A 24,288-nucleotide genomic window follows, 5' to 3' on the forward strand; every position below is an offset into this window, starting at 1 on the left:
AGAACAGAAAATGCGACATCATGACGCAAACTTGTGATGCTCGATTCGAGATTGATGATGAGAGTGATGATGATGTCGATGATGATGATGATGATGATGCAAGAGAATCGGGAACGCAGGCTTCCCGAGGACTGGAACGGATATGAGAATGATACAAGCGACGAACCGGACGATACCGAACAGAATCAGAATCCCATAGAAACGTGCAGTGGATGTCGTGTCGTGCCATGTAATCGTGAGTCATATCGAATGTCGTGCAAGACGAGCGGGCGATAGCCGTACATATACAACAGGAGACAAGACCGAAATGAATGAGCATAGATTGATGTAAACATGAAAGAGGAGCATGGAGGTGTCGCCGAAAATGTGTTGTTCTTGATGGTTCGTGTACATTATAGAAGTCGTTGGAAGAAAGTGAGGTTACATGTCGTGTACGCCGCTTAGGCACCAGTTGCTGAACTCAAAAATCCTCCATGTCAGGCTTTGACAATGTCGCGGCGTGAGGTGAATTATGGAACGTTGGTCCGGCGTATTTCATCCCCATGCCCGTTCCGTGGTCAAGCGATCCCTTCCTTTCCTGACCATCTTGGCCAGCACCATGCAGCCGTGGGAACTCTCCAGAGCCTACGATAGGCAGAGAATTATTCTGTTGTGTGCCCAACAAGTTACCATTGGCAGAAGCAACGCTCTTTGCAGGTGTTTGAGGTGCTCGGTGGACGTTGAAACCAGTGTGATACGGAATGAACGAGTCGAAAGCGGAGATAGACCGGGTGACCGGTGCAGAAGTGGCAGGGACGCCATCGAGGGAAAGGCGACGTGGGTGGGGTGTTCGAGGATTCAAAGGTGAGGACACAGCTGGAGGATGCGCTGGAACCTGCGTGTGTCCTGAAGACATTGTGGAAGACGTGGATTTGGATGATTTGCTCTTGCGGTCGGATGGCGCGGATTTAGCGGATCGTCGGGGAGTGCTTTCATTTGGTGTAGAAGACTGTGACTGTAACTTTTGTTGCCACTGAAGAGTTCGTTGAAGGTCAACGCACATGCAAGATGTCAATAAAGCGATCACTGACTTACAGTCAACTCCTGTCCGCCGGCCACCTCAGGCATATCCCAGACAGCAGATTCGTCACCGCTGTCCACACCCTTCTTGTTTGCCTTCTTCAACCTTCCTAGGCTGTTCTGAGGTTTCGGGTTCTGCGCTAGACCTCCAGACGGCAGACTCTTGCTTAGCCCTGAAACGTCGAAAGGTGATTCCGCAGTGAGATTTGTACCAGAAAACGGTTGATTCTCTGGCTCTTCAATCTGCGCATGCCTTCCCCCTCTTGGTCTAGTTGCACCGATGCCAGAGGGTCTGATCGGCAAACCGCTCGAGGAGTCGATTTCTAGATGACTCGTGCCCGTTATGTCATTACTTTGTGCAACAATGCTTTTCGAGGTCTTCTTTCCTCTTCTACCAGACTTGTTCTGCTTGACCTCGCCTTCGGAAGACAATCGTTTGTCTGCTTCTTGCAAGCCCGCATGCTGTGGTAACTTCCGAACACCTCTTCGAGCTGTTGCTGGTGAACCTTCTGCTCCCCCGATAGATGGACCAGCGACTTCGAGATCAGGATCGAGTCCTCGATCTTGCTTTCCCTTCCTTCCTTTCTTTGGTCGGCCCAAAGCCAAGTCCATGTCCTCTCTCGGCAAAGCAAGCATCCCACTTTGAGCAGGCAGCTCCTTGGCAGGCGTTGTGACACCCAACAAGTCGAACAGTGTCTCTTCGTCCTCCGACGATGGTTCCTGTTCGACCCCTAACATACATGACTCGTCTTCCTGCCCGCCCAGCGAATCGTCTAAGCCTGAAGCCTGACGTTGTTGAGACGTTTTGGCCCCCTTTCGGGGCTTCCTCGGTTTCCGAAGCGTAGGTGTGGCAGGATGATCGAGCATTGTTGACGATTGGGTATGAGGGTTTTGAGACCGAGATGGTGAGGAGGGACGTCGGAGATTGGTAGACGATATACGAGAAGGGATATCGCCTCGTGATGGTGTACCGGGACGTGATGATACGCCAGGTCGGGAAGTCGTACGCTGTATTGGTACCGTAGGGAGAATCGTTGTGTTGTGTGAATGTGTATGGGAGTGTGTGCGCGTATGTGGACGTGAAGAAGAGACGTTGGGGCGAGCCGACATGCTGTATGAGTATGGCATCAGTAAGTGACAAGCAGGTTCTGGAAGCTGGATAAACGACAGCGAGAAGAATCACACCGATGTATTAAGGATTGCAGGGGTATAACGAAGACGGGACTGACTCCAATAGCACGCTGTACTTGATGGGATATAGCAAATCGTTTGGTTTAGTATGCCTACCCAAGCTGAAACGCGAGGTTGCTATCGAACAAATGTCTTGTCTTGACCAGAGACGAACGCAGAACGTACTGGACGATATAGGAACAAAGGAAAGTCACTCGTAGGAGTTCCAAAATCGTCCCTTCGCAAAATGTGGATTGATCCGAAGGATGTGGTTGATGATGAGAATGTATAAGTGACTGAGAAGAGGTTTGAAACAGCAATGCGTGAAGGTCGATAATGAAGGTGAAGATCGATTGGTCGATTGGAGGAATGATGGGGGGATGAGCAGAGTGTTGTTGTTGCACTTGCATCCACGCCCCGTACATTACTCAGTGGCAATGGGATCAGCCTGATATCTGTGCATTCTCCCTGATAACAAGTCGTTCCGATTATTTCCTCGCTCTGTGTTTTGCTTCGCGATCCACCTATTGGGATCTCCAATTCAGAAGTGAGTATCCTTGTATCCCTGGTACAGACATTCAACATCTCGCAACCATCGCGGAGACACTGGTCACGCAGGTTTGATTCTGGTCTGCATACCCCTCTGACCTATTTCTGCAGCATGCTTCGCCGGATTCGGGTCAAGCTTCGCCTTCCGACTCGTCCGCAAAGCAGTTCCATCCAACCATTTCACAGCCGCACCACTTATTCCGCCGCCGCCGTCGCTCGCATACATGTTCAAGAGCAAGATGACGTACCTTACGGGATGGAGTACGGAGCTGGACCATCTCGGATCCCATACCAATCACGTCCAAGCGTCCAGCCGACTCCAACTCTCGCCATCGCACCTTCTTCCACGCCACTCAAAGCTCATGTGGCTGCAAAGACCCTGAGGGAACATCTCAATTCACTCAATCATGGATCATACGCCAGTATAAATGGTCTGATCCTCTCGCTGCTTCGCAGTCTAGATCCTTCTCGACAAGGAGTTGCGGCTTCGATCGAAGACACTATAGCATCGTTATCTCGATTAGAGCTTCAAACTATTCTCCACCATCTCATTCGTCAGGGAAAATTGAAGCCCGCCGTCGCTTTGGCAGCTCAGGCTCTGTCGAAGGCACCACGATCGACTCGTCGACGACTGATCTCTGCCCGTACCATCACCGCTCTGTTCAGTAAATGGCCGAATCTCACCCATCGAGTCCATCCACCTCACAGAGCCCTATCCAGCTTGGAACCGACTTTCGCTGAACAGCTCAGTCCTGCTCCGAGTCCCCTTGTACGAACTCTCCTCGACATACTTGAATCTTTGCAAGATGTCCGGCTCCGTCGTCCACCTGAACTCTACGCACTCATCATTCGAACCTGCGTCAACGAAGATCTCCCAGATCTCGCCGCGAAGGTGTATGTGGGACTTGTGGAAGAATGGGTAACGGAAGGAAGGGTGGCAGAGGGAGCTAGTCCAGAGGACTTCTACCAGGGTGGTGGACCACCTCGCGAACAGGAACAGGCAAGGGTCTCCGAGATGTTGAAGAGATGGTGGACAGGTGTGAGGACATGGCGGCTTCCTGGGGAAGTTCTCTCGCCTCATGATCGACTTGATCTCTGGCACCCACGGCACCTTTCTCTTGGGGAGAAAATGCGAAACTTTCCCGTGCCATTGGCCACATCTCCACCGTCTACTGTTCCCGAACCGAAAGCAGTCTGGCTCAACATCATCGTCAACTCCCTGAAACTCGATCCTACCAAGGTATCTCCTGCAGAATTCGCTGCTTCCATGCGAGCTCTAGCCATTCTTGCCAATACAGTCCTGTCTCGCACTTTACCTATCGTTGCGCTCGGTCGTTTGCTGGGTGCTTGTAACGTGGCGCCTTACAAACCTGATGTTTTCCCTGACAACATCACTGCTCGACCGGAGGAAGATGCTTGGGCTTTCACGGCACATACACAGATACATGTCACACTCATGTCTTTGCTTTTCAGTCCTCCCATCTCCGCTCAATCTATGGCGATGATTGAAGCGAACCGAGACCAAAGTGCAGTTGACGATGCCGAGACAAGCTTCCGGCAACCATCATCATCGGTCGGTCGATACATGCTACCACCGTTATCATGGGGGTCCTGTAATGTCCTACTCAATTACGCATTCCGTGCACTACGGGCCCCGGCGGCCTTGCAAAGATTGATGAAGTATATGAAGGATGTGCTGGGAATGGGGAGACAGGATCCGGACGTCTACAATAAGGTCTTGAGAAGCGCCACTGTCATTCAGGAGAATAAGGTAGCTGCTCAAGCGGAATTGGCGTTATTCCAGAAGGTGGACTCGAGATGGGCTCGACCGGCTCATGCTCCCTCGCGGCGCAAGGACGATAGGACGTTCTTCTTGGCTCAACGCATCGTCGAACCAGATCCGCTGAAGGCTGAAGGCGATACACTCACGAACTTAGTTGTCTCATCCCCCGCTCTCTCACACCATGATTCTAGTGCCTCACCGAATCCCAACGAGGCGTCAGTCGTCCACCAGTTGACCTATCTGACTGTGACGAGTCAATTTGACAGACTTGAAGATCTTGTTTATCAATATATTCCTTTCCTCGATTTCTCCGCTCGAATGTCCGCATCCGAAGCCAGGTCGCGAGTCGAAGAACAAGAGCTCACGTCCGCGCTCGGTCACAATGGCAGACCAACACCGCAAACTTTGACGCCCGCCATCTACGAGGCGATTCTCATAGGATTGGAGAAAGACGGCAGGACAGGACTAGCTCAGCGGGTTTTCAAAGTTGCGATGCAGGCTGAACAACAAATGTCGGAACGCCTGGGCGAAAAGAATGATGCAACCCGATCGCTGGCTTATCAATATCGACTTCCCATCGGCGTTTTCACGACTATGCTAAAAGTCTGGGAGAATGAAGTACGAGCCGGTGCCAGCGCTGTCAATCAAGGTCTTCACACTGTACCTATTGGTTGGGTTGTGCCGAAGCGTTACGAAAAACTGAACCGACAAGATGCAGCTGGACAAATGGCGATTCTCACTCATGAATTGGTACGGAACCGATCCGCTCTTGGCAGAGGAGAAGCCGCGTTGGACAAGAAGTACTTTGATGCGTTGGTGAAGGCTTGTCGACTAAGGTGGAAATTGGGAGAAGGGGGAGAGTTGCGGGATTGGGTATTGAAGAAGGAATTGGTCGAGGTGATCAGGGATATGGAGGAATGGGATGTCGAGGTGAATGAGCCTTTAGTGACCAAGTTGGGGGGCAGGGTCGATCCGATTGATGCGCGAGTCGGGGTGGCGATGGGGCAGAGGAGAAAGAGAAGTCAGAGACAATGGCCTGAACCGGCAAAGCTGTTGAGGCGGATGGTAGGACACGGAGGAGGAAAAGAGGTGGATTTTAGTGTGTGGGACAGCGATGGGAGGCTTAAAAATGGGAGAGCCAGGGTTTGACCAGGCGGCCGCCAAAGTGTAAGTGCCAGTGTATATCGTTTCAGCAATCTTTTGTAGCTATCGTCATGCTACAAGTGGGACTTGTTTGAAGATCGCCCCTTCCAGCTCTTCTCCATCCTGGAGATTTAGAACGAGAAAATATGCAGGATACATGAATGTCGAGAGAGATAGGTATACAAGCTATGCACCACACCTTACCGTTTTCGTCTGCTGCCCTTCCTTGAAGTTGTGCCTTCCCGTCCTTCCCTCCTGCCCGTTGTACTCATCCTACCTCTCCGTCCCCTCCTTCCCCTACTGTACTCTATCGTAGTCATCCCCTTCTCGATCATATCCCACCTTTTCTGATTGGAGCGGTCTGCGATGGATGGGGCAATAATGTTTCCAGCGCTTTTGCTGTATTCTTCCTTTCGGCCTTTATCAGATCTGAAATCGGTGTATCGTCACCACTCGTCCCATCTCCCATCAATTGGAACAAGATCGCCTCGCTGGTAGTCACCACCGCTCCTTCGTCTCGCATGCGATCGAAAGCGAGCGGTATCTCTAGCTCGTGACATGCTGAAATGGCATCGGCCAAAACATAAACTCGTTTACGGTTTTTGGGGATGTCGAGAAGATCCAGAGCTGTTTGCAAGATGCAGACGTGGGCCTGGCAGTAATGCTCATGATCAGAAAGCCACAAATTTGATCTGCGAGAGAGAAGAGCGAGTCTCACCTCTATGCCCACGAGCAGGAAGTTGTCATATTTGAATACGATGTCTTCTGTCTCGTCGGTAATCATGGAGAACTATATGGCTTGAGTTAGTCTCCTTGACTGATCAGTCGTGCCGGTCGCTCTCATGACCACTCACTCCGTCCTTGCCAAAAGTACCGATATGCTGAGGGCCATTTATGACCGATTTTACCTCATGAGCGGTCGGTCCACTACCATTCTGTTCCGTGAGCAGAGTCGCCATCTACAGACACAATCAGACAGTCAGTCATATCTCGATCTTTCATCTGTCCAAGGACGGATACATCGATGAGGACATGGTAGCTCACTCCAAGAAACTATTAGAATGAGCAAATCTTTGGTCAGCCCAGAGTCGTACTGTTCAGTCTAGGAGCATTGTACGTAGCTTGATCGACGTCGCACTCACTTTGGCTGCTCTGATCAATTTCGAAATGCTTTGCGCCATATGATCGAAGCCGTGTGTCCCTTCTCCTGTACCAAGGATCAGTCTGGGTTGGACTCATGCGCAGACACCAGCGTTGAGACCTCACGGAACCGTTCTTGCACATCGCAAACCATCAACAACGTCCTGCGTCGATCGACAACTTTGTGCACCATTTATGTTCGGTTGTACCGTGCCCCGGTTTGACTCGTCGTAGAGGGGGTGAGGACACTGAAAGGACGACGAGATGGGAAAGAAGGAAGAGTCACGGGGGAACGGGACGATGCGATGGGAGGTGATTGCAGAAGTTAGTTTTAAACCTCTGCACCTGTTTCTCGACCTCGAGCTGCATTATTTCCGGCAACGATCGAAGCGATTCAGAGAGAAAAGAGACCTTAACGAAAGAGGAACAAGGTTACGTCACGCGACGCACATTGACCCAATCCCGGAAAGAAAAAAAAGCGAGATTCCAGCAAACCTCCATCTGTATTGGCCGATCCGAGCGAGAAGATCCGAGCTCGCGAGCCTAATAAGGCCACATGGTCTCCGCAAACCTAACTGATTTGATCTTTGGCCACTCATCCCCGGTCAAACAGGAGCAATTCACTTTAACATCCCCTTGTTCCTCAACTTATCCTTGGGGAGCACTCCCGCCCAAAACAGTATCGATATGTTCATCAAGAGGGCAAAGTCACGCCCATCTATCAGAGCAAGAGACTCCGACTTTTCCGATCCCTCGACCAGTGCCTCGACCAGCTCACCCCTTGCGAAAGCCAGCTTCACCGCTGAAGATGCTGCTACGGGTTCGGGAGATGTCAGCATGCACGTCGAGGCCGAGGACACGAGTGGGAGTATTCTGGAAAGGAAGAAGGCTCAGAAGAAAGAGAAGAGGAAAGATGGTGGTCTAGCGTCGAAGAGCAAGATCGCCAGTCGATTGAGTTTTGGAGGAGCGGACGAGGAAGGAGAATCATCGGCACCTTTCAAACCGAGGAAGTCTTTGTTGTCGCAGCAAATCAAGCTGCCCGAAACACCAACCAGCATCGCTTCTACGAGTACGCCGGCGACCTCCTCGAGCGGTATGTATTCGAGCGAATACCTCACACAGTTGAAAGCATCAACTCCGACTCGAGCGCCACGAAGAGCAGACGAAGATGACGACGAAGAGGATGGGACCGGACTGAGCAAGCTTGCAAAAGAGAAATATGCCTCCACGTTCGTGGAAGATACCACAGCTGGAATACCCGACGCTACCGCTATCGCAGCAGCTAAAATGAAGCGTTCTGCAGCTTTGGAGGCGAAGAAACATGGGAGTCTGGGAGAGATGGGAGAGGATTACATAGCCCTAGGTGGCGGAAAGATTGCCATCTACGATGGGACGGACGGGCCTCATCCTGAGAGTCGGCTGATGCGAGAGGAGGACGAAGAGGGTGACGGTGACGAAGGCAAGTGTACTACGACGTCAGGGCAAGTCCGAACATTGCTGATACATGACATCAGACATGGCCGATTATACCGAGGCAAACGAAAGATTACATCTGGGAAAGAATGCGAACAAAGCTGCGGCTCGCAGATTGAAGGGAGAAATCGGGGAGCTCATCGCGGACCGGTGAGTATCTTTATGTCATGCACGGAGCGATAGCTAAACTTTGTCGCCCCACAGAGAGGCCGAAGACGATGACGACGAGGAGACTTTAGAATGGGAGCGTGCACAAGCTCAAAAAGCTGGCACATGGGAGGACGAGAAGCTGGTCAAGGCTACGAAACGAGGTCATCGAGCTGCTCCGAGCAAGTACACTGTCATTGATCATTTCGCGTCACCGCTAATTTTGATTCAGTCCCTGTTGTACGTCCAGTACCCTCGGTCTCATCCGCGCAAAGCCGACTGGCCAAATCTCTCGCCGATCTGGACGTATCGAGAACAGAAAATGAGCACAACTTGGAGATTACCGTACGAGAACTCGCCGCGCTTGAAGAGCAGGAAACGGAGCTGCGACTGGAGGTGGAAAAGGTGGAAGGCAAGAGGGAGTGGGTCGAGGAGTTCCGAGGGTGGGTTGAGATGCTTGGAAAGTTCCTCGAAGAGAAGGTATGTTTCAGGTCTTCCATATCTCCAGCGGTGCTTCAAACCCCCCTCTACCGTGTGCTGACAGCTCTCAGTTCCCCAAATTGGAGAAGATAGAAGCCGATTCAGTGCACGTCCTCAAGGAGCGAGCCGAGATGGTCAACAAGCGACGACAGGCTGACGATAGCGATGATCTATCCCTTTTTCTTGGTGTGCCAGCGCCCATTGTCGCCGACTCGGAGGTGGAGGAGGTAGACGACCTGGGCCGAACGCGTCGTGCCGACAACGACGCCGGTCCAAGCTCTGGTATCCGCAGGGCCCGACGCGATGAACGTGTTGCTAGACGCGGAAGACGACGAGCTAGGGTATCCAAAGCTCCTAAGGAGGAAGACGGTTTTTCGACTGATTCGACGCTCGCGGAGGGTGATGCGGAGGATTACGCAATAGCTCAGAGCGGACTGGAGAAACGAGTCCATGCATTGTTAGACGACGTCAGAGCAGAAGATTTCCGAGATCCTGATAGGGGTTTGGCATTGAGGTTCGGTGGATGGCGGAAGAAGTTCGACGAAGAGTATGTCAACGCGTTTGGAGGACTGGCCTTGGTTCAGGCGTGGGAGTTCTGGGCGAGAGGGGAAATGGTAGGATGGGAACCCTTACGTGTAAGTTTGAGTGAGCTGAGGAATCAGACGAAGTGTGCGAGCTGAGCCGCTGCCGTAGAACTCATCTTCACTTGAGTCGTTCAAATGGTTCAATTCTTTACATCAGTATTCCCGACCCGCTCCAGCCACAAACGGTAGCACAGAAGACGACATGGACATCGACGAGGAACCACCTTTGGGTCCCGACGGGGATCTGGTCGCGTCGATGACATCTTCTGCGGTTGTTCCTCTCCTCACAAAGGCATTGGAAGCAGGAGCATACGACCCTTACTCCAGCAAGCAAACGAGGAGGGCCATGGACCTCGCAGATGTCGTAGCTGACCTGATGGGGAAAGATAGTCGCAAGTACACTGTAAATCGGCCTTTGACGATCATCTTCATTCTTCCTTAAGCTGACTGTCTTGTATCTAGGCACTATTGAAGGCCATACTTCTAGTCTACCACACGTACCTCCTCGAACTCTCTACCTCCATCAGCGCAGTGACAACTCCCGACTCTCGACCACCTCCTGCGTTCAATCCCGAATCTCGTCCCGCAATGGAGCGTTATATTCGAAGGCGCATCAAGTTACTGATAAACATCCTTCTTTGGCGCAGAGAAGCTCCTCAAGAAGTGCGAGAACTGGTTATCAGGCTTGTCGGAGAGGTTCTAAGACCGATTTTGTCGAGGTGTTGGGAAGGCGGCGGTAAGGAGATGGCGGCTAAGGTGAGCGCGGAGTAGATGTGCTCTTTCTGGGATTTAGCTGACAGGATCAACAGGTGTTGAGCGCTGCAACCGGAACCCTGTCTCCCGACCTGGTAGGGTTCCTGCAACAAGGTCCCAGCAGCGGGTGGTAATGACGACTTTACGAACACATGCAACGAGTGTAGTCATGATTTACTGACCTATTTGGCGTCTACTGACGATTCAGTCAACACGCACAGCACATTTAAGCTGTCCACGACGACTTTCATGCAGAAGTCTCTCCACTCATCTATATCTCGATCTGATCCATTCAAGCACCGTGCTCATACAAGTCCTTCGGGAAGTCAAACCACACCTTCATCGCGGCCTGCGTGCCGACACCTACGATGAGGGTTTGTTGTATCATCAAGCTACGGGAGATCAAATCATTCATAAGGGCATTTCTGACCCGTTCGTCTTCCCTCTGTCCTGGATCAGGTCCGATGCCTGATCTTCCACGGGGCAGGCAGTTTTGGGACGGCGTGACGATCGTGGCTCGTTCCGCTCTTTACATATTGTACTTGCTCGCTTTGAGGGTAGTTGTGTCGTGTACTGCACACTTTGTAGAATACAGTGGTGAAGGAATGCATATTTCCAACCACGAGCAAAGTTCAATTCGCAACAGTCACTGTCACATTGTCGAATCGTCGTCACACTGGTCGTCACGTCTGTCTATGTCAAATCTACTTGTACAACCCTTCTCTCTTGATATAGTCACCGATATCCTTTCCCACCATCTTGATCAATCCTCCATCATCCCCTTCCTGTCCATCGCTCTTGACGGCTTCTCTGACTTTGGTACTACTAACATCTTCCCAACCATCACTTCCAGCGCCCAATATCCTCACATGACCGGAAACGACCCATTTCTTCACCCCGTCTCTATTGAGTATCTCCTCTTCCAACGCTCTATCAGATGGCTCTGTACCTCTACGAGCAGAGACGAGAGTCGCTCCGTATCCTCCCCGATCTGAGGGCGTGAACAGCCTCTCGAGGAGGGACTCCATTTCACCGGGAGGATAGAAGCGAGGATCGAACACTCGAACGAGGGTATCAGTCCCAATCAAGAATGTCAAATCTATTTGACTTTGAGTCTCGCTCCGACTTTGGTTCCGTTGATTTTGCCTTTGATGTTGATGCACCAGCCAATCCCTTATGATACCCGCTTTACCGACAAAAGTAGCTTCGTTGATCAATCCCACCGCGACGCCTTCGTCTGGATGCAGGTCCCGTAAGGTTTCAGAAAGCAGGGACATCATCTCGAGTCGTTGGACGGGAGTGGTATCCCCTTCCTTGAGAGTTTTCTCGACGTTTCGAGCGGAAAACAACAGTAGTCGAGAGGTGTATGGATGTGTCGATGTCGGTGTCGGTGTCGGTGTCGGTGTCGGTCGAAGCGTTCCTTCATTATAGAGATTGTCGTTGTTAACATCGTTTGTGGTGATGTCACGTGGAACGCCAGTCGGAGTGGCAGACGGGAAGTTGTACTTGTACAGAGGTGGATTGGATGAACTGGCGATTGATTGATGGGCGAGTGTGGGTGGATTGAAGGACGAATCGAGGATGGCGATGTGGAGCGGAGGACATGTCGATCCTGATGGAGTTGTATCTGACCTAGCGTTGGAACGAGAGGAAGAAGACGAAGGAGGATCCGCACCGGGCGGAGGATATGGCCAACCTGGTGTCGAATGGACGAGAGCGAATGACCTGGCTGTCGACGAGATATGTTGGACCAGAGACGAGAGGTCTGATGAACCGGACGGCATGATGCGAAGATAGGGACCACGACGGACAGAAAGAGAATGGATTGGATTGCGCATCAATCCCGTGCTACGGGATACCTCGATTTCGAGGATAAGCTACAAGACTGTGTCGAATCTGAAACCATGAAACCGAGGCGGAACAGAAACCATGTTGGACTCGGTTCAAGCCTCCACTTTTCGTGGCATTGAAACGTGAATGTATTGTATTATACGCAGATCTTATGTTGTACGCATATTGGCGAGTTATAACGATGCATGATCTCAGAAGTCCTCCTCGTCCATCAAAATCGCATCGGGATTAGCCACCTCGCCACCCTCTTCATCCCCTTCACCCATACTGATCCCATTAGCATTCGTTTTGTTTAGTGTGCTCGCCACAAAGGCCGGTCCACCCGTCTTCTTCCCTGCGCCACCCGCCATTTCCCGTTCCATAGCAGCCATCGGATCTGCCGCATCTTTCGCCGATTCCTTAGCAGCATCTGTAGGCTTTTCGGTACCTTTTGAGGCGGCGGCGGCTTGAGCGGCGATGAAGGAAGTTTCGGTATTGAAAGATGCTTGCACGGCCCGTTTGATACGAAGCATCTCTCGGAAAGTATCCTCCGATCCGGTGTCGACTAAAAAGATGAGATGCGTCAGCATTGTCCCTCCATATCGAAATCGCAGAACAAAACAATTACTCACTCTCGAACCCGTTCCACTCCTGCCAGAAGTCTGGATCGATTCTCGGATCGCAAAATTGACTCGAATGAGCATAGATTGCTCTAGCCCTGTCAATCTCACCCAACTTCCTCTCCATCCTAGCAAATCGTCTACACATCTCGGCTGTTTGTCTATCCGGCAGCACCTCAAGCGCTCTCTCGTAGATTGGTCTTGTAGCTGGGAGACCAAAGTTGACTGTGGCTTTGGCAATGTAGATGGTGAACATTTCGAACTTATCCGAATCTTGAACTGTCGAAGCGGCTCGGTCGTAGATACCCATAGCCCGTTTGGCAAGGCCATGCTCCTCTTCCAGCTTCGCGTACATGAGGTACAGAGGTTTGCAGAATTTGGCAGGGCAATTTTCCAACGCCTGTTCGAATAGATCTCGAGCTCTTTCAAGCTTCTTTCCGCCATATCGTTTGACGAATTTGGACAAGTATATGTTCCAGATTTCGAAAGCAATGGGGAAATGGAAAAGCTCGATACCCCTTTCGTAGACCTTGAAGCTCTCCTCGAAGTACTTGTTCTCTTCGAGGAAGGCGGCATAGTTGACGATGACTTGCGCATTTGCAATTTTCAGTTCCATGATCTTGTCGTAAACTGCCTTAGTCGATTCCACTGAGCCGATTGACTCCTCCAGATCGCTATAAAACGACCATAGCTTAAGCGACTTGAACAGTCGTGTCTGAGGGGGTAATGAGTCGTTGTAATAGTCAATCTTGGTGTTTTTAGGTACCGTCGTAGCTCGCTGCATCAGCCTAATGGCCTCATCGTAGTTCCTGCACGAACATCAGTATCAGATCATTCAGACGCACAGACGACCATTGACACTCACTCGTTCCTCAGCTCCATTTCCGCCCATTCACACCAAACCTCTGCCAGCTCGTCCACTGACTTGAAGGGAACTCTCGTCGCTCTCTCCAGAATCTTCCTCGCCTGTTCCAAATCAGGCTCAGATTTTGGTTCTCCCGTCTCTGCGTCTTTGCTACCACCCTCTTCATAAAACTTGGCAAAGTTGACGTAGAGTGGATACAGAGGTCCGGTCGCTTTTCGTGGGTTGATGGTGTCGAGAGCTTTGACGTATGTCTCGACGACTTTCTCGTCGTCATCGCCATACAAAGCGACTCTCTTCTCCCATTCCACCACTTCGTTCGGATTTCTTCGCAAGAGCACTTCGTTGACAAGGAACGGTCTTCTGTCCATCAACTCCTCAAACTTCTTCATCCTCTCGTCTAGATCCGCTTCTGTGTCCTCCACGTCGAAGTCTTCATCCTCCGCGTTGTCCTCGTCAGCTAGAGCGTCCATCAGTGTGGAGATCATCGTTTCAGAAAATTCGGCGTAGGCGTCGAAGATTTGAGTAAAGTCTCGGATGGTGACAACTGCAGCCAAGCCCCGCTCGAAAGTCGCGCTTGCTCGATCAAATTCGCCCCGCTTGATCCAGTAAGTGGCAAGGCCAGTCCAGAGTCGACCTGCTTGATCCTTGTAGATCTCGAGACCATCTCGCTCGACAATGCCTTCTACATCGAGAAGACGAGAACTAGCAGGATCCGCATCTTCGTCATATTGCAACTCTTCGGTTCCGTTCTTGACCGACACGGCGTTCGCAGGTTTGTGCAACTTTGCTTGACCGACTGGTATAGGAGGTCCAGCGATCCTCATGAGTCGACCATTCAGACTTGCAGGTTCCTCTACGGTAGCAGCCCCCTCCTCTGCAGTACTGCTCTCCCCTACCTTGTCCTCAACAGCTTTCCTCGTTGCCTGAAGCTCCAAAGTTTCTTCCTCGCTCATACCAACTTCGTCGGCGTATCTCTCCACTAGCTCCAAAAAGTCAACGAAGAGCTGATAGGGCGATTTGCCTTCGAGCGATGAGTAAAGGTTTTTCGAAGCGCGACGAGCGATAGAGAGGAGGTACTTTGCCGCAGCGAGAGGACGAGGTGAGGAGGCATCAAGGAGGTAGGCAATGTGTCTTTCGGTGAGACTCGGATCCACCTGGTTGGGAAATCACTTGTCAGCCATTTCCGTCGCTGTAGTGGCCTCAGAGACGTCGATTATCACCTTGAGATATCGTCTCCATACCCTCTCACCGGCGTCTCCTCCGATCATCTCCGCCCATCTAAGGTACATCCCCCATACTCTTCCGTGCAAACTTGGCGGCAGAGTTCTCAGTGCTCTATCGAATGTTCTTCTCGCGTAGGTCCTCTTGAAGGTTGCTGGACATTTTGGATGGAGCAAGATCGAAAGATGGATCAACCAAGGGACGGGCAGATGGCTCAAACAAGCCAACATCCTCTCTCCTGTGGCTATCAGGGCTCTCCACTCCTCGTATCCTATCACTCCGTCCAGACCTCCCACCCATTCGTTGGCGTCTACAGCACCCTCGAGTATTTCTCGAACATTGGTCTTATACGAGGAACCCCGCTTGGCCTGGTGTTGTCTCGCTTCTTTGGCTGAAGGAGTAAGCTCGCCAAGGACGAAACTCTGTCTGGTGATGTAATAAGCTTTCCATATTTTGTAGCTGGTAGGGAAGACGGCGATGGCTCGTTCGTAAATCGATACAAGTTGCTGTAACCCTTCTCTGGACGTATGCGACGCCAATGGACCGAGAAGCGTTTCTTCCGGGGAAGGGACGGCGGATTGAGGAGGTTCGTTACTCGATATCCGTTCTTTTATCTGACGTATGTAGGCGAGCCATGATCGAAGGTTATCGGGGTTGTGTAGGAGATCTTCCTCTGTGGGGAGGTCGGAAGCGGAGATGAGGTGAGGATGAGTGAGAGGTGTAGGAATGGGGAGAGTGAGGGGAAATCGAGAGGAGAGGGACGCGATCAGGGAGCTGTCCGAGGTGGATGCCATTTTAGAATCGTGTCTGTTGCAGGGTTTGGCAAGCCCTTGAAAGCAAGAGATTGGGAGGGCAATCAAGAGTTGTTGTCAGACATATCAACGGAGGATCGCTTGTGAATGTCAGAGACGAGTTGATGATGGCTACCTTGACGCACAGAACAGGTCGACGCCGCGTGGCGGAAATACGTCGGCGTTATGTGGCACTCACCGTACAGCAAACAGGACTTTTCTTTGGTAGTCTACCGATTGCCATCAAACTCGTCGTTATCGGTGTCCCGAAGTCGTAAGCAGCAGCAGCAGCAGCAGCATGTATGCATGCATGCATGCACATCATCCTAATAGACAGATCGACAAAGTCGCACCATGCAGCACATTTCGAGCACATTTTGTACAATGACAGGCATTTTGCCACCATATTGAGTCTCTTTGTCTGAACCCTGAATCCAAGAGTGGAGGATGTCCTTCTGGAAATCATTCATGATATAAGTTAACTCAAGCATTTGCTTTTAGGTCCTACTCAGTAACACCTCCTCGACTGATACACAAGTCTTGCCTTGCCCGTCATTCTTCGTCAAGCCGCTCAGAACTTCGCCAAGATGCGATTTGCAGGTTCGTTCCTTCCTTTTCCTTTCCGAGAACCAGCTGTCACGTCCCGGCCGCAGATAGCTGACGCCTGTGTATCAACAGACATAGCGGTCAACTTGACCGATCCCATGTTCCAGGGGGTGTATCGGTCTCGTACACGTCATGCATCCGACTTGCCGCAGTTGCTTGAACGTGCGAGAGATTCTGGGGTGGAGAAGATATTGATCACCGGGACGTCATTGAGTGAAAGTAGAGACGCATTGAAGCTGGCTCAGCAGTACAGTGAGTTGTGTGTCTGCTTGCTGTCAGATTAAATGATCAACTTCTGAACTGATTTTGATGTGGACAACTGTGGCGCAGATCTGCACTGTACGGCCGGCTGTCATCCTACGTCCACGAGCGAGATAGATTCACGTTCCACCGGTGCTGAAGGGTATCTTTCTGATTTGAGCAGACTAATAGAGGACGATAGGGGAGCAGGAGGGTCTAAGCGTATCATCTCCATTGGAGAAGTGGGACTAGGTGCGTCATGAATTCCAGTCCTTTGGATCATCAGGCTCCTACAAGCAGACATCAACTGATCCAGTCAATACATACCGTGTAGACTACGATCGACTACACCATTCTCCTAAAGAGGTCCAACTCAAACATCTCCCTTCTCTCTTACTCTTGTCCAAGACCTTCAAACTTCCCCTCTTTCTGCATTCACGGACGAGCGAATCGCACTTCGATCTCGTACGGATACTCCGAGATGTTGGATGGGAGACGTGGTGGGGAGGCGGTGTGGTACATAGCTTCACGGGGACGGAAGGGGAGATGAAAGAGTTGGTAAGTGGATACCACTACGAGCTCGATTACTCCAGATGACCTATTCTCTCCATCACTGAAATCCCATGAATCGTGCTGGGATCTAGCCATCACTACGATAGACGTTCGCTTGCTTGGCTCTGACGCGTGAAGATGTCTTGCTGATTCACCAATATATATTCGTCTATAGGTCGACATGGGATTGTATATCGGTATCAACGGATGTTCACTCAAGACTTCGGAGAATATCGATGTAGTCAAACAGATCCCCTTGGACAGATTACTCCTTGAAACGGGTCAGTCAATCCACTCTATGTGTCAATCTTATCCTCACCTTCTCCCCTACCCTCACCGCTTTCGCCTCACCATACATGACATCACTGACAGATAACGCGGACTCTCACAAAGACGCACCATGGTGTTCCCCAACCTCATCCCACGCCTCAGCCTCACATCTTCCTCCAGCAGATTCTCCCTTGGTTTCGAAACGAGTGGCCAAACCTGAGAAATTCCAATCGGGTCTCGGTGTCAAAGGTCGTATGGAGCCTGCGGATGTGAGTGATCAGACCGATCCAGCTCATCCAGCTCGGGGACACCCACGTACAAGTATCCTTCATCGCTGATCGCTTCTGAACTAAACATTTGGATTGTTCCTCGTCATGACAGATCGTTGTAATTGCTCACATCGTAGCTTCCATCCGTGGAATATCGATAGAATCATTAGCTGAACAGGTGTGGCGAAATACCCAGACACTGTTTTATCCCAACGACGTGAGACAGTAAGAACAGTATGTCCGTCCATCCTGAATACCGGTACATTATATAGGTATAGACTTGAATATACAGGACAGATATGTATCTCCATTCGGTCTTGGTGCATTACCTCCTCTTATCCTAACATGTAATATAAAACCTGAATGTCCATGTGTAAGGTATTCTGAATACCTCAGAACGATTTGTCGTTGCATGCCCATCCTCAGCGCTACATCCCCAGACCTAAACCCCTTCGTCCCTTCGGTGCATCCTCCAGAACGAAACTGGCCATACTACCCAAACTCATACTGCTTTTCATCATCGCGTCTTGCCCTTCTTCCATCCCGACTCCTGGGACAGGTTTCCTCCTCACCGACTTGCTCCCTGGACTATGAGGACTAGCGGGTGTGACTCTCGGTGAGCCAGGTTGTTGTTGGCTTGAATGTGAAAAGTTACGAGTATGATTGGCAGGGCGATCCATAGCTCCTGTCGAGGAAGTTGTCGAAGTGGCAAAAGTCCCTATCTTATGCTCGAAACTCGACATTATAGGTCCAGAGATTTGGATCGACCCATCGTGACTCGGTTTCCGCCTCGACATCTTATCCTTCTCTCCAGACTTGGTGTGCGTGTCATCGTGCTTTCGGAATCCAAAGGATGGATTGAAGATCTTGCTTGTGAACTTGCCCGTCCTACTAGGAAGACTCGCAATGGCATTTGAATTGCGTGGATCGGGGTAGCTGGAGGAATCGTTTTCATTTTCGTAGATCGCTCCAAACTCTGTAGAATGGGATGACGCAGAGGTTGGTATCGGTCCAGAGATACTTCGTTGAGATTGACCTTCCCTCAGACCGGGAAAGGACGATTTCTCTACCTCGATTCCACCCTTGAATAACCCAACAGTTTCATTTCTTTGAGATTGCACAGGCATAGGCACCGAGTCTTTGTCGTTCTTCCACATCTGACCTAGATTCTTCGCGCTCATTTGGTGGCGAAGACCCTTGAGACTCATGGAACCCGTTCGGCTCCTGTGACGTTTATCCTTTTCTTCTGAACTAGCAGGAGGGGATAAAGGCGCCCCAACAGGGCTCGTGCCGCTGCCCGGACCTACGGAAGGAGGCGATCTCAAAAGATCCACTAATTCGGGCGAAAGTGTATGACTCATGGTCCGTTGATGGTCGAGCTTGGGAGACGGAGGTCGAGCAGGCCTTCGCGGCACCCACTCAACAGCTTTTGCCGATGACGCTGCAGCTTCACTCTCAGCCAGCATCCGCCTTTGAGTTTCAGATGATATCGAAGCGGGACTCGAAACATTCCGCTGGGTCGGCGGAGGGCGAGCGAAGAATTCGTGGACGGACGAGGGCGAACCAGGTGACCGAAATGGCACAGCTGGCCAAGCAGGTCGAGGAGCATCCAGCTCCGCTGCGTCCTCCAAAGTGATCGGCGCTTCAGCGGACACATCTGTGGTCGTATCGGGATCGGATGCGATTAGTGGCGCCGTAAACACGGGAGCGATTGATCCTCCTGCTAACGGTGAAGTGGGATGTCGGGATGTGCCTCGTTTCGGGACTTCAGGTAGAGTAAGGCTGACGTTGGCCACCTTGGCAGCCATGCGAGGGGTCAGCAGTCGGGGCGAGGTGAGCCGGATATCTCGTGGGGAAAGCTGGCGCATGACTGTGTCCAACACGAATGAGCATGGGCTTATGTTCAAAATATCGTATCGGCACTCACCTTTCTCCAGGTCATCGAGCTGCTCAGACATGACTATTCCACTGCCTCTCTTCTCGAGGATATCTTGCACCTTCTTCACGGCTGGATTGATCACCTTTTCACTCGTGTGGGAATCTTCGGCAACAAAGGCAACAGGACTTGACAGAAGATCATCTTTCGTGACTCCCTCCGCTTTGAGCAGTGACACGACCTCATCGACCATCGTATCTTCCATTTCTTCCTCCTCTTCGTCCTGCTCACCGCCATTGGAGGTCGGGATTTCTCCAGGCCCATCAACGTCGGCATCCGCGAAGCCGAAGAAACTTGCAGAAACCGATACGACATCCTTTTCTTGACCAGATGCCTGTTCCGGTCGTGGTGTCGGGCGATTGACGTCGAGCTCTTTCAAGAATCGTGGCCTTTCATCTTGATGTTTCCGCACAAGATTCAATTCCTTCATTCCCCCTTCTGCGGTCAAAGCTCGTCTGTGTCTCGACTGCTTGCCTGATCGTTTCCACTCATTGTACCATATCGCTTCGTCTAGGTCGACATCGAACTCGATGGCTCCTACTATCGGGTTTGGGGATGGCGAGGAGAAAGATAAAACATCGAGTGAGGCAGGAGTAGGGGGTACATTAGAAGAGGATGAAGTCGAAGGATGTGAGGAGTGAGTCAGAACGGGAGGTTTTGTCGGTGTAGGTTCTGTGGATAGCGATCGAACTTCCGGCTTGTGGCCCGGCCTATTGGAATGAGAGCTGATCGAGGTCTTGGCTTGTAACAGAGACAGCGGACTGGGAGGAAAAGGTATGTCTCGGCCGAGGGTGCCGAACCGTTTATCCGGAGTATGTGAAGGGGTTGATGAAGGAGATGTAACAGCTGCTTTGTTATTGTTCGGCATGAGATGTGAGGAAAAGAGCGTAGACCAAGCTGAAGACGATATTCGCGGTCCACTCGGCTCGCCATCCTCCGACGAATAGTCAGACATAGCAGAAGAAGCGGAAGTGGAACCACCATTGGTGCCGTTTGCCGTGGTGCTGGGAAGGACGAGATACACGGCCAAACCGACGGTCGAAGGTAGTCCGTATTCCCTGGCAATACAGACCAACATCGAGCCCAAAGTCGGCTGAAGAGGAAGCAATCTTCCCCGCCTCCATTTCCTTTCGCGCTGGTGAGACTGTTCGAGATCCGATGAGGACGATGTCGGCAGGAGCGTCAAAGGCGGGATGACCGAAAGGAGGTGAGGGGTCGGTCTCGTGGGAGCAGATGCGCTCAATAAAGGTGACAGTCGTCCCTTGTTGAGCGAGGCCATAGAAGGTGAAGTACTACATGGAGGAGAGAGGGGTCGATGAGTCGGGGAAGAGAGTGTAGGACTAGGCAGTTGTGATAGATGGGGAATGACTATTCCGAAAGATTGGGCTATTCTTCCAAGTTGATGAGGTTGTAAGGGCTTGCTTGGAGGAGCATAATTTCTCTCTCGCTGCTGTTGGTCGTGATCACCTTCCAGCTCGCCCATCACCCGCAATTCGGGCATGTCTAAAGCCTTTTCTTTCCCCTTGGGACTCGCCTTCCTCCTTCCGGGTGCCTCTTCACCATTGGGATCACTCTTAGTTGGGGAGCTGTAAACAGATGGATAGGAAGTGGAAGGACCGTCGAATGCGGTCGAGGTTGGTGGTGACAGAGGGGAGGTACGCGCCATCGGCTTTGATGGCCAGGCGAGGAAAGGTGAAGTGATGGTCGGGGCGGTCGAACCGTTGGACGGCAACGACATGTTTTGAACGAGGAAGCTAAGCGACTATTGGACTACGCGTTCTGACTGCCAAACATGTGAGTGAGTCATGAGATTGATGCTGTCTGGTTTGGAAGAGGGCGACGAGTGAGATGGGAGGATGACCAAGCGGCGAGTGCGGGGATGACCAAAGGATGAGAACGACTGGACGAGTATCGATTACTGTTATTGTTATTGTTGTTCTCTGACACACAAGGTGAATAACGTTAACAACAGTGCACCTGCTTTGTCTTTTGTCGTTTCGGTTCAGGTCGCGTCGTTTTCTTTCAGGGTGAGAGAGAGAGAGAGAGCAGCGTGTCGTGGCGTGATCTATTGAATTGCTTGCTGCCGGGGTCATTCCCAAATAGACTCCTTCCATACTTCTCTTTGATATGGAATGTGTCATATGTCCAATGCATAGGACATCAGGCAAATCATGTGCGCATATTCCTACCGGTACGAGTACCATGCATGAATACAGGAGGAAAGATTACGCTTCATGCCGGGGAAATACACTGAAATACACTGTCCCATGGAAAAGTCGAGACAATTGAGGAAGGCACCGGAGAGGTAACTTAAGAAATCAAAGAGCGATCATCTTATCCTCCTCCTCGTTTCGACGTTTCATCTTCCTCCTCCAAGTACAATCCTCCTTTTGTTCTCAATCTGTCGGCGTCATACCGCCTCACCGCATGTGAACCGTACATACACACCGCCTATCGAGCCCACTTTTCCCCAAGCCGCCGCTCGCATCCCGCTATATCCTTCCCTGCCTCGTCGACTTGCTGCTTCTTTCGCCACCTCCTTGTTCCTACCAACATGCTCGGTCATATGCCACGCTTCGTGCGCCTAACACTCGTACTCACCGTGCTCATAATTGCCCCAACACTCTACCTCCTCTACCCTACTCCCGAACATGTCCCCTCACCAGGCGACATGCAGGCCGGAGGGATAGACAGCGAACACTGGAGAGATCCGATCAAGCCGAATCTAGGTGGAGAGCTCTTCGAAAAGGAACAAGTGAGGGAGTGGGACGGTGTTGATGACGAGTTGGACACGGAGTCGAGGGGTAAGGGCTCGCTCGGGAAGGCTACTTCAGGAGATTGGAGCGGAGTGAGCGATTCCGTCATCGGAGGAGGAGTGATCATGCCAAAGTTGGGTAATGCTACGGCCAAGTGAGCGCATTTTCTGCCGTCTATCAGTATGAGTGTCCCTTCACTCAAGTTGACGATGCTTTTCTTCTCCTCCCTCCAGAGCCGAATTGGGAAGGGCAGCATGGCGTGTCTTACATCTCATGACACTGCGATATCCGAATGTAAGTTGACCAACGCCATTGGACTATATGTCGGTATTTTCATAGCAGTCGCTTATTCAAGTCTATGTAATCGCTAGGAACCAACAGATGACGATAGACAAGCTCTCAAGTCTTATTTCCACCTGTTCTCACGACTATATCCTTGTGGAGAATGCGCAGCGGAATTTCAAAAGCTGCTGAAGGAGTTTCCTCCACAAGTAAGTGCCAAACCAGTCCTGGTCAGTCCCTCTCAGCTTCCCTCCAGAGACCAATCCGATATCAGAGGCTGATGACATTTCTCCCACAGACATCATCTCGTAAATCCGCGTCTCTATGGCTCTGTCACGTCCACAATCAAGTCAATGCTCGACTCAGTAAACCGGAATTTGACTGTCTCACTCTCGATTCGACATATGACTGCGGATGTGGGGATGAGACGGGGAGTGTCACGTCGACTGACAAAGGAGCAGTGGAGACAGGGAAGAGTGAGGCAGTCTTGTCTGTGGAGGAAGAGGAATTTGTCTTGGGGGATGAGCCGGCTGGTTCAGTATCGAATGGCGCAGGAGTCACGGTGGAACATGCTGTTCCCAATGATGAGCAGAAATGGTCTGAGAAGAGAGGAGAAGGAGGGGAGACGGGATCCGTCGGAAAGAGACGAGGTGGAGATGTAGTCCTTCAATGAGTTGTTTCGACTGTCGTCGACTAGCCCGTCATCTTGTGTTCCAAGTAGGTGTCCACCTCGCATTTGGTGACAGTACAATGTTGTATGCATCAATCTCAACTGGAAATACCGAGCATCTGCAACTTCCCTTCAACACGAGAAGCCAGGACACCGTTCGTTCTAGTATTCTCCTACGCTTCGATGGAAGGCAACGCCGTGGCGTCCTCCACTACTTCCTTGGAATTGATGACCTTCCCCGTCTTAGCAATTTTCTCGGTGATGGTCTCGAAAGGTGGGAGATCGGGACCCCAGACTAAGACGAGCTGTTTCGGAAGAGAGATGTGGTACGCGTTGGCTATGAGTTCGAATGTATATACATGAGCGATTATGACTTATGAAGAGGAGTTCAATACTGGGACCCGAAGACTTACGGGCAGTGACATTCTTTCCGAGCACTCGGTTCACAGCACCGCTACATCCTGTACATGTCATCTTGACGTTGTATTGATAAGCCGGAGCGGTGGGCGTAGCTCCAGGAGCGGAGAAGATATTTGTTAGGTCCTATGAGGTGTGAGACAAATAGACGGAGGATAGAGCATCACGTTGCGGAGGAGGGATAGAGGGGAGCAGATATGTCAGTGACGAGAATTATGTACCGGAGAAGGACTGAAAAAGGCTGAAGAAAGGCTGGAACGGGACGGAAGGAAGGAAGGAAGTGTTGACTCACAGCCATGTCGATGCTACTATTCAGACTAGAAGGGTTCAATCAAACTTGGGATCGATGTCGTGGTAGAGATTGGTCTCTCACACGTAGATAAGAGGTAGGAAGGTGGATGATACGTATCAAGAATGAAGAGATGCCCAAATGGTAATGAGTCAGCATCATTGGAATCAAGCACATCATCCCATTTATTGTCTTTCCGTGTCGTCTTCGTGGTCGTCAGACAGAGCGGCGTCGGCCGGTTGAGTGGCAAAAACACCACGTGGCCAAGAGTCGATTTTCCGGTGGTTTAGGCCGAACAGGGGAATTCGAATCATTATGATCATTCTTCTGATCGTGTGTGAAAGCATTGGCATGCAGGAGCAGAGCGGAGCTCACGACCAGTGTGAGTGGATA

General features: G+C 51.2%; 10 protein-coding genes across 10 annotated transcripts; 4 read left to right on the forward strand and 6 right to left on the reverse strand.

The window, feature by feature from the left end:
• Positions 1-460: 460 nt before the first annotated feature.
• Positions 461-2,169, reverse strand: IAR55_004814 (uncharacterized protein; the record flags this gene model as incomplete). The annotated part of the gene is made up of 2 exons (XM_066947909.1): positions 461-1,012; positions 1,075-2,169. 2 exons carry the CDS (start codon positions 2,167-2,169, stop codon positions 461-463), a joined length of 1,647 nt encoding a protein of 548 aa, XP_066801368.1.
• Positions 2,170-2,890: 721 nt separating this feature from the next.
• IAR55_004815 (uncharacterized protein) lies at positions 2,891-5,710 on the forward strand (the record flags this gene model as incomplete). The annotated part of the gene is made up of 1 exon (XM_066947910.1): positions 2,891-5,710. One exon carries the CDS (start codon positions 2,891-2,893, stop codon positions 5,708-5,710), a length of 2,820 nt encoding a protein of 939 aa, XP_066801369.1.
• Positions 5,711-6,035: 325 nt separating this feature from the next.
• Positions 6,036-7,037, reverse strand: IAR55_004816 (uncharacterized protein; the record flags this gene model as incomplete). The annotated part of the gene is made up of 6 exons (XM_066947911.1): positions 6,036-6,356; positions 6,423-6,494; positions 6,559-6,663; positions 6,749-6,757; positions 6,847-6,911; positions 6,971-7,037. 6 exons carry the CDS (start codon positions 7,035-7,037, stop codon positions 6,036-6,038), a joined length of 639 nt encoding a protein of 212 aa, XP_066801370.1.
• A 494-nt stretch (positions 7,038-7,531) lies between these two features.
• IAR55_004817 (uncharacterized protein) lies at positions 7,532-10,415 on the forward strand (the record flags this gene model as incomplete). The annotated part of the gene is made up of 8 exons (XM_066947912.1): positions 7,532-8,303; positions 8,359-8,467; positions 8,522-8,646; positions 8,697-8,944; positions 9,016-9,579; positions 9,638-9,931; positions 9,991-10,284; positions 10,338-10,415. 8 exons carry the CDS (start codon positions 7,532-7,534, stop codon positions 10,413-10,415), a joined length of 2,484 nt encoding a protein of 827 aa, XP_066801371.1.
• Positions 10,416-10,985: 570 nt separating this feature from the next.
• Positions 10,986-12,065, reverse strand: IAR55_004818 (uncharacterized protein; the record flags this gene model as incomplete). Its single annotated transcript, XM_066947913.1, has 1 exon — positions 10,986-12,065. One exon carries the CDS (start codon positions 12,063-12,065, stop codon positions 10,986-10,988), a length of 1,080 nt encoding a protein of 359 aa, XP_066801372.1.
• Positions 12,066-12,323: 258 nt separating this feature from the next.
• Positions 12,324-15,611, reverse strand: IAR55_004819 (pre-mRNA-splicing factor SYF1; the record flags this gene model as incomplete). Its single annotated transcript, XM_066947914.1, has 4 exons — positions 12,324-12,676; positions 12,744-13,540; positions 13,597-14,750; positions 14,817-15,611. The coding sequence occupies 4 exons, from the start codon at positions 15,609-15,611 to the stop codon at positions 12,324-12,326; spliced, it is 3,099 nt and encodes a 1,032-aa protein (XP_066801373.1).
• A 584-nt stretch (positions 15,612-16,195) lies between these two features.
• Positions 16,196-17,774, forward strand: IAR55_004820 (uncharacterized protein; the record flags this gene model as incomplete). Its single annotated transcript, XM_066947915.1, has 7 exons — positions 16,196-16,208; positions 16,287-16,466; positions 16,545-16,706; positions 16,789-17,012; positions 17,182-17,287; positions 17,400-17,545; positions 17,658-17,774. The coding sequence occupies 7 exons, from the start codon at positions 16,196-16,198 to the stop codon at positions 17,772-17,774; spliced, it is 948 nt and encodes a 315-aa protein (XP_066801374.1).
• A 199-nt stretch (positions 17,775-17,973) lies between these two features.
• Positions 17,974-21,219, reverse strand: IAR55_004821 (uncharacterized protein; the record flags this gene model as incomplete). Its single annotated transcript, XM_066947916.1, has 2 exons — positions 17,974-19,415; positions 19,473-21,219. The coding sequence occupies 2 exons, from the start codon at positions 21,217-21,219 to the stop codon at positions 17,974-17,976; spliced, it is 3,189 nt and encodes a 1,062-aa protein (XP_066801375.1).
• Positions 21,220-22,035: 816 nt separating this feature from the next.
• Positions 22,036-23,192, forward strand: IAR55_004822 (uncharacterized protein; the record flags this gene model as incomplete). Its single annotated transcript, XM_066947917.1, has 4 exons — positions 22,036-22,391; positions 22,471-22,531; positions 22,609-22,728; positions 22,818-23,192. 4 exons carry the CDS (start codon positions 22,036-22,038, stop codon positions 23,190-23,192), a joined length of 912 nt encoding a protein of 303 aa, XP_066801376.1.
• A 170-nt stretch (positions 23,193-23,362) lies between these two features.
• IAR55_004823 (uncharacterized protein) lies at positions 23,363-23,904 on the reverse strand (the record flags this gene model as incomplete). The annotated part of the gene is made up of 3 exons (XM_066947918.1): positions 23,363-23,526; positions 23,603-23,732; positions 23,899-23,904. 3 exons carry the CDS (start codon positions 23,902-23,904, stop codon positions 23,363-23,365), a joined length of 300 nt encoding a protein of 99 aa, XP_066801377.1.
• Positions 23,905-24,288: the final 384 nt, after the last annotated feature.

The sequence above is a fragment of the Kwoniella newhampshirensis genome, chromosome 9 (assembly GCF_039105145.1).
Source record: "Kwoniella newhampshirensis strain CBS 13917 chromosome 9, whole genome shotgun sequence".
Taxonomy (NCBI): domain Eukaryota; kingdom Fungi; phylum Basidiomycota; class Tremellomycetes; order Tremellales; family Cryptococcaceae; genus Kwoniella; species Kwoniella newhampshirensis.